The following is an 8461-nucleotide window of genomic DNA, read 5'->3' as shown; positions in this document are numbered from 1 at the left end:
ATGTGACGTTTCCCACACAGGGTGAGTGTTTGTGTATTTTCCTTTTTTTTACCTACGTCTAAAGCTTGGAAGATCCTTTATATTTATTTTTTAAAAAAGCACAAACAATCTGGGTGCTATTTTGCCTGTGAAGAATTTAATGGCTCTACCAACAGCAACAACTACATGTATAGTAAACCCCTCCCTCTTGTACGGACGAAATTTTTCCACCTAGGCCTACCGCCGAGCAAAAAATCAAATGTCCATGATCCACCCGTCTGGGGATGGTTGTGTGTGTTGTGTCAGAGAAGGTTGGGACGAGGTTAAATCCAAGTTAACACGTGGAAGCTAATTGAACACACCAAGAAAACGGTTCAAGCGAAAAAACGTAACACGCTAATGTTTACGCGCACGTGATCGCAGACGGAACGCATAAACGTTGACAACAGGTGCTGGGCATACTCTTATCTTTGTCTCTATATTTTACTGTCGTCTATTTCGCCCGGGCGGATTACTTTTTCGCCCGGGCGGATTACTTATTTCGCCCGGAGCTGATTAGCATCCCAGGAAATACTATTCCACCCAGGCGAAATAGTAATCCGCTCGGGCGAAATTGCAGGCAGAAGTTGTTTTTCAGTCCTGTCCTATATACGCTTCCGTAATATTTTGTGTACTTCTACATGTTCAAAGAATCCACAAAGTTTACGCATTTCGATCTTCATTTGGCCACGAAATTCAAGACGGCTATGCTACAGTTCTCCTGTTAGAGACACGATCCAAACTTTAGCTGAACAGTATAACAACTTGAAACATTATCCCGAACTGAAAGATAACCCAATTAGCCACCAAATCCGTGTTTCTTTTAAAATCACACATGTATTGTTTTTCATTGATAGGCAAGATATGAACCCAAGAAACTAGAAAATGGTGCTGACGGTACCCTTGGAGCAAATTCTGTGAATTGGTGCCAGATCTGAGTGGTTGTCTTCAAGTGGCTGGATGCACATATTGCTAACGAAACTGAGGCGGGTTTCAACCTATCACTTCCCAGCCTTTTGTATAACGATAAGTGACACTAATGTATACCTTTATGGATATCCTATATGTGGAAACAGCACGTATAGCTACAATCGTCCTACTACCCATTTGTTAAAGACAATCGTAATTCAGTATCATTCCAACTTCGATTTCAACCTCTGTAATGCTATCTAACGGATTTGAAATTTTCCTACTTATTTTCCTTGAGGATAATCCGCACCCTTGTCAGGCAAATTAGATTCGGCTGCGTTCACTGAAGTCGATCTGCACATGGGCAAATCGTTAAACCAACTACATGTATATCCTGGTGATTATGCAAACTCGAAAACAGTTAAATATACTTGAGTATGATTTCAATACAGAGGATAAGAAAGTTGCAGCAATCATTTCACTGTGAGCAGTATTTTTTTTTAATCAGAGGCCTTCGTATATCCTCAGGTAGGCCTTGGCTTTTTCTTCAGTAAGGTCTGTGCCGCTCTGTCTACTTCGCTGAGAGAGGATTGTGAAAGGCTCGCGGATCAAATGTTGACTCAACTCCCCTCAAAGGAACTTAACCCACCAAGCTGTGCCGACTGCTTACCATCTGCAGTGGTGAAGGTACTGCGGAATAGCCACGCAATATCGAAAACGAAACATTTAAAAAACTCTTGTTCGCTGAATCTGTCATTTTTAATAATCTGTTAAGTGGGGGTGGTGCAAGACGATTTAGGTTTCCAAGCATCACTTGCATTTTTTTATGTGTCTTGAAACATTTATAGCTATCAGATGTGTCATTTAGTTATCTGAATTCTATACACTAAGGGGAAATATCCTTAAACCGGGTCTCATGGAGATCCCGTCGCTATGCATAGCCACAGTTATGTATGATGATCAACTCTGAAAACGGCGGGTAGTTATGGAAACCCTAAGCAACGGGCACCTTGTCGGGATGGGAACTCATCCTTCACAGTTTATACGGCATCTACAGATCGAGGTCTGGGTTATTTATATTTTGGCTCAATTTATCTGCAGCAGGTGGCTATAGTTGTTTGCATTTTATTAAGTCAGACTATTAAGGAGCACTGAAATTCAGCACATCACAAGATTTAATTATTCCTTTCAGAAGTCCCGATACATGTCATAATGTGCAGTCCAAAATTAACGGGACAAATAAAGACAGCGGTATGTTCTACGGCACTTGGATAGCTTTTGATCCGATTCTGGATGTTTGGTGAGCTCGTGGTTGGCTTAGTGGCGACCTGTGATTGACTCGATTATTTCAATGCTAACGAGTTGCATTGTTTGCTTACAATTGATAGCAACTTATACGGTGAACGACCGGCTTGGAAAAGTACTGTAACGCGAGATGAGATTTCAAGCTATTCATGGTGACGGACAACTAAGGTGGCAAGCTTGCGGTAGCATCATGCAAGGATACGATCTCCTTTGTGAGTCTGTATGGTTCTGAAAAGAACCGTGAGGAACTCCGTGAGGAACTTCACAGTTCTTTTCAGAACCATACAGACTCACAAAAAAATAAAATATGGAGGCTTCGATGTACGTCTTACCGCAAACGTGAACACTTGCGTCAAATGCATGTTATAGATGCGCGTCCCGCACAAAATGTATATCTTCCAATGAACGTTCGAATAAAAAAACAAATGAATCTAGTAAATCCCTCAAAAGAAGTGCAATCGGTCAATATACATCCAAGCACGAAAAAAATCTCAGTTTCATAACCTTTGCACTTTTCAAAAATGTCCATTTCATATCGCCGAATGTTCTATACATAATTTTAAACCTTCCGAAAAAAGTTGCGCTTTTCCACGTTTGGATCCAACGAGAACTTCCCATGTTTCACGTACTGGACGTCCGTGCAAACTACAAAGCAATGACGCCAGCAAGAGTCCACACTTTTTTCGCGTTCGCGTAGAACGTGCAACTAAACCTCTCCATTATGTATAACCAAAAGTACATAATTTTGATTGAATTAGAGTTCCGTGGTTATTCATTCCCCCACGATGAAGTCCGATGTTAAGGCCAGCGCAACAGCACTTTTTATCTTTTATTCTAATCTCTCAAGTTCATCTTCAGCACATTGCAAATGCACTCTGCTCTGCCATTCCGTTTATATTACGAAGCCTTTTATCATGAAATGATGAAGATCGACGCGCTACAGAAGCCAACGTCAATCATCCAGACGCCAAGTGAACAGACTATGGGACCTGTCTCCGACGTCAGTGAATCCAGGAAAAGTTAATTTGCAGCATCAATGACAAGCGAGAGTATACAATGTGGACGCAGAAAGCGATTCCCCTGCACGTTTTGACGTTGTTTCTTCAGGTTTTACCTTTATTTATGGATCTCCGGCTATTTTTCCAGATTACATACTGCATAATTACATTTTTACTTACAGCCACCACAAAATTTGGAGCTCAAGTTCATAGGCCTATTTGGAAAGTGACATCAAACTCTGCTCAAAATAACTGAATTATTTTAGTATATTTCTGTCAAAGTACATGTATTCAATTCCCTACAGTAATCATGACAACTGAACCGAATTATGAGACCACTTGAAGCACACAGTTTATTACAAGACATTGGCTCAAGAGATAGAACAATGAAAACACAATGCCTACTCTATGCTGTCTTATTTGTCTTTGTCCTGTTTGGTTTTGCATTTAAAGCAGTATCTACATGTACATGCATTATCAATCATCCTTCTCAGACATTAGTTCACTTGGTGTCTCCAGTGAATGAAATAAATTGAACTAAGCTGAACTGAGAAGAGGTCAGATTTTGGGAAAACATTGTCCATCTTATCAACGCCATCTCCAAATGCCCTTTTCCACAATCAGCTAATTCACAGCATAACTTCCCTGCCAATGCCAAGACTTTCGGTAATTTTGATGATCAGGGATTGAACTGCTTCAAATGTTACACATGAGCATGTATATACATGTACATGTCCAATACATGTACATGTCCAATACATGTACATGTCCAATACAGGTACATGTCCAATACATGTACATGTCCAATACATGCACATGTCCAATACATGTACATGTCCAATACATGTATGCTTTGCAACTGCTTAAAAAAGTTGAATACTGCAATATATCTACAATCCATTAGTGTTTAGCACTAATTTAAATATCAGTACAAAACAAGTTCATTGGAGAATCATGGCCTTCGGCATGAGGTTTGTAACATTCAAACACCACTGTTAAATGTTTTACCATGTTTACTGACAGATCACAACATTGTGGCACCCTTCTTCATGAGCTGCCACATTCTGTTTCATTATCACAGCAGAGTGTCTTTCCCACTTGTACATGTACACAGACATGAATGTAGGATCAGTGATTAACCCTCCTTTTGCTGAAGTCACTCTTTGGGTCAGTTGGTAAACAGCTCAAAGAAGCACAGCTGGGTCATGTTGTGCACTGCACCAACAGTCCCTCACAGGAATATCAGATTGCACTTTTGTCATGTTTTTGTGCTGCCCAACAACTGTGCTTCACTGTTTCATGTGCATAATTGTGCAGTAAACCAAATGCAGTAAAGAGGACTGCACAAAAGACCCTGGGTCATTTTGTGCTGGCAACCAACTGTGTACACACTGAACCTGTGCATGTTTGTGTTCCACATAGAAAACACATGCAAGAGAGTGACTGTGGGTACTCGTGCATATTTGTGCTGTAAAACCAAAGGAAGGATAATTGAAAATAACCGTTTACATTCTGAGAACTCTTGAACATGTTTATTTTAAAGAAACTGTAGTTAAAAATTTACTTGCTTACTTACTTACTTTGACTGCAAGATCATTGTTTCCAAAGTGATGTATTCAGGATTGCACAGATGTACATGTACATGTACTAAGAACCCTTTTCCACAAGCCCAGACTTTTTGGCAAATAGAAATAGCATCGTTTTTACATAGCAATTATGGCCCTTTACAACAAACTCAATGTTTGTGTACACAGGTTCATGTTTATTAGGCACGGAATGCACTGATTCGACAGGTCCAATTTCTCTTTGAATTGACGTGTACAGCCTTTAATTGCACGTACCCCTGGCTTCCTAATATGACTAGTTCAAATCAGAGCAGATGCCCTCCATGTTGAGAAAAAAAGTGCCTTGTCTATTGCACACACTTCCAACATCCACTAAACGGGTGAGCTGACAAGCACTCCTTAGCAGCAACTGCCCAGGGAACAACTGTAAAATGACCTAATAAGCAAAAGTGGCCCACTGGCCAACTCCACTGCTAGTTACTGCAAAGCGTCATTACCAAGTTGGTCAACTACAGAGCAAAGATGTGAGAATCAACTGAGAAACTGCATGCATCTACGAAGCCAGTCCACGGTGGTCTGCATTCCTTCAGAGGGATAGGCATCTTGGAGTGATTGGCATGCGCTCAGAAGATTACGGTATCGTTCCACGATGCCAAACTTCAGGAAGCGCTGTATCTTTCGGAGGCAGACTGGACACAGGATGAGGGGTTGGGCTAGGGCTTCGGCAACAGAAGTGCTCTCGTTCATTGAACAATTAAAGAAGACACAGTGATTCAAGCCAAAGAGATGACAGGTTTCATGGGTAGCAACCTACAGGGAGAGGACAAACCAATGAGCAAACTGAAGTACCGATATACAATGACAATTACTTCTACATGTAAGAAGTGGTAAGAAAGAACGTGATCTAGGTTCACACTTGGGGAGTCAGGTTAGCGTAGTGGTTCTTTCCTCACCTTCCACCTCTGCGGCCCGGGTTCGAATCCTGGCCCAGTCAACATGTGGATTGGGTTTTCAGTCCCTACCTGATTCTGTGGGTTTTATCCAGAATATTCCTCTGGGGTCATTCCATGTCCATTCACACAATTCCCCAGAAAAAAAAAAAGAGTTGACCTACTTTCTGGACTTCGGATTTTTTTGGAAATACCCAAAAATAGTACCATACATGTATGCCAAGGCTTCGTTCATAGTGAAGGAGTTGGATAATCAAAGTTTTTATTGGCTCAAAATGTTGATGAAAGCTGACTGTGATGGGGTGAAAAGCTCATTCCCATCATCATGTGCCCACGTGGCCAACTAGTGGCCTGAAGTAGGGGGTCCAAAATGGTAATTTTGTCCCGTGGCCATATTTGGAGCCCTCCTGCACCCCCACCAAAGGCCCGAGTGCCTTGAAACTCTGTAAATACACAGTAGAGTTCCCAAATATGATGATAAATTAGTTGAAGCCCCACCAACACAAAACATTTCCAAGATATGGAACCCCAAAATCTCAAAAAAATGTACTGCATCATTGAAAATCGACTTTTAAAGGGTTAATATCTCTTAAAAATAGTACACCTACTTGTATGATATTTTTAAGTGCAGATTCTGATAGACAGGGCCAGAATACAAATATATATAGCAATTTACAGGTCTGTACCTACCTTAAAACAAAAGATCTGGGCATCCAAATTAAGGTAATTCCCGGATCTCAAAAGTGGGCGTGGCACCCAAACTTTGAAGGGCCATAACTTGAAAACCGTTTGAGCTAGTAGGCTCAAACTTTGGATTCTTTCATTTGTCATCATATGGCACTAATAGAATAAAAAATCAGGCAAATTGAAGAGGTGTCACTGGGGAGGGTGTGTGACTTGACATGGGATGACCCTCTGAGGTTTTCCTCCCACCTCTAAAACTGTAACTGCTTCTCCCTGTCTCCTCTCTACAGGTTTCTTCAGGCTTGCGAGCTAGAGTGCCTAGGGTGCTTTTGAGGAATCCTTGGTGTCATTACCAGAGATATATAATAATAATGATTTCTCTTGGGAGTTGGGACTTTTGCTTAGAATCAACTAGGGAATATACTAACTAGTTCATAACAAATGTGCAGAAAATCGACCAGTCAAACATACATGTACATAAACTCACTCATTTTAGGGACCACCTCGGGCCTTTTTTAAAGCCAGTGTTGCTACTGTACCATTACCTTACACAAAAAAGAGAAAAACCAATCAAAGGAAAAACCGAGAAAGCCAAACATTTTGTGGAATAGTTCTCACTTGGACTGATCTACCCGGCAAAGGACACAGCACTGACTTATTAAAAGGGAATGACTGAAAGTACCACGTCAGAGCACACATTTAGTTTTGGCCCCGTCAAAGTCACAGTAAACGACTTGGTTTTTTTCCCTCCTAAATTGAACTTTTTGGGACAAATGTTTGCTTTCTGAAGGCTAATACATGTAGGTCTCTGTAAGAAATAATTACTGGCATCCATACTTATGGAACTCTTCCCGGCCTTTGTGTTATCACAGTGCCAAACGTTCCACTTGTGGGTACTTTGACACCCCCCCAAACTCTGGTCAGGCAACAGCCCTGATGGAAAGTTTGAATCAATGATCATGAGGGGAGCACTCAGTTACCCTGAGAAGTTTCCACAGCAAATCTCCATCAACAGCAATCGATTCTTCTTCAGGTTCATCATCTCCTTGGTTTCTCTTGTAGCTCAGGGGTTCATACCGGCCAAAGCTGAGTACAGCACAGCGGTGTCGGAATGAGGCTTCCCCAAGAACAAAGTTCAACTCTTCTTTAGGATACAAGTCCGTCCATGTCAATCCGAGGACGAAGTCGCTCGATGGAATGCCTGTCAGTTTGTGCAACTTTGCATACAAGTCTGTCACTAAAAATTGCTTTTTGTTCGTCTTGCTGTGGTACCTGCTTACCAGTTCCAAGTCTTGATTGATATCATGCACGGACTCCATCCTGATGTCCAAATTAGGGAAATAAACCTGCAAGAAGTGCACCAAGTACTGCACCAGGTTATAACCTTGAATCCGAAACCCAGATGTGACGGGTTGTGGGAATCGCTCCAGTGGGCAAAAATGCAGGGTTTTCGGCTTGTCCAGCAGGTCCGACTTGAATACAAGCCCGGTGCTAAGCTCCACTGTGGCTTTCCACATTCTGTACGTCTGGCGTCCCTTCATGGGAACCGGTGATTTGTGCTGGAAAAGCGCCGATTCCAAGTTTATTCGAGAATCACCTTCCCGTGCTTCCTCCCAGACCTCGTCATTATTACATGTAGGCCTCCTACTCCTAGATAGGGACAGGCAGTGCGCAGAAAGTTCGAATAAGCTTTGGACATTTCCCTCGAAGGTTTTCAAATCGTGCACCAGATATTTCACATTTTTACGGTCTCTGTCCTCCTGTGTATTACTACAACACGAAAACCATGGAGACAACATTATGAAACGAGTGTTTTCATGGGACTAATTCCAGTACATGTACGTGTGTATGTCCAGCGACCTCTAAGTTCGAAGTTTGTGGCCCAGGCCATGTACCCAGAAATAACGTTGACGCGCCAGGCTAGGCCGGCCGAGCACTGGTCAATTTACAGACTATTCCATTTTTAGAGATAGGGTGTTTTGATTAACAGCTAGGTGTCTAAATTATATGTAAGTTAAATTACAGCAATTTA

General features: G+C 41.7%; 1 protein-coding gene and 1 pseudogene across 1 annotated transcript; one reads left to right on the top strand and one right to left on the bottom strand.

Moving 5' to 3' along the window:
• The first annotated feature begins 263 nt into the window (after positions 1–263).
• Positions 264–3256, top strand: LOC147795843 (uncharacterized; annotated as a pseudogene).
• A 63-nt stretch (positions 3257–3319) lies between these two features.
• Positions 3320–8309, bottom strand: LOC110975593 (archaemetzincin-2-like). Its single transcript, XM_022228179.2, has 2 exons — positions 7410–8309; positions 3320–5605 (listed from the first exon to the last, which is right to left on the bottom strand). Exons 1-2 carry the CDS (start codon positions 8226–8228, stop codon positions 5327–5329), a joined length of 1098 nt encoding a protein of 365 aa, XP_022083871.1. The 5' UTR covers positions 8229–8309; the 3' UTR covers positions 3320–5326.
• Between the last annotated feature and the right edge of the window lie 152 nt (positions 8310–8461).

This window comes from Acanthaster planci, linkage group LG20, assembly GCF_054643075.1.
Source record: "Acanthaster planci isolate LZ-2023a linkage group LG20, COTS_SCS, whole genome shotgun sequence".
In the NCBI taxonomy this organism is placed as follows: domain Eukaryota; kingdom Metazoa; phylum Echinodermata; class Asteroidea; order Valvatida; family Acanthasteridae; genus Acanthaster; species Acanthaster planci.
This window is presented reverse-complemented; position numbering and strand designations above follow the sequence as displayed.

What these genes read in the sequence shown, in the direction of transcription:
- LOC110975593 (XM_022228179.2), bottom strand. Translation starts at nt 8,228, where the DNA reads ATGTTGTCTCCATGGTTTTCGTGTTGTAGTAATACACAGGAGGACAGA. An exon ending in TGCTGTGGAAACTTCTCAGG is followed by an intron (nt 5,606 to 7,409) that starts GTAACTGAGTGC and finishes CTCTCCCTGTAG; the next exon opens with GTTGCTACCCATGAAACCTG.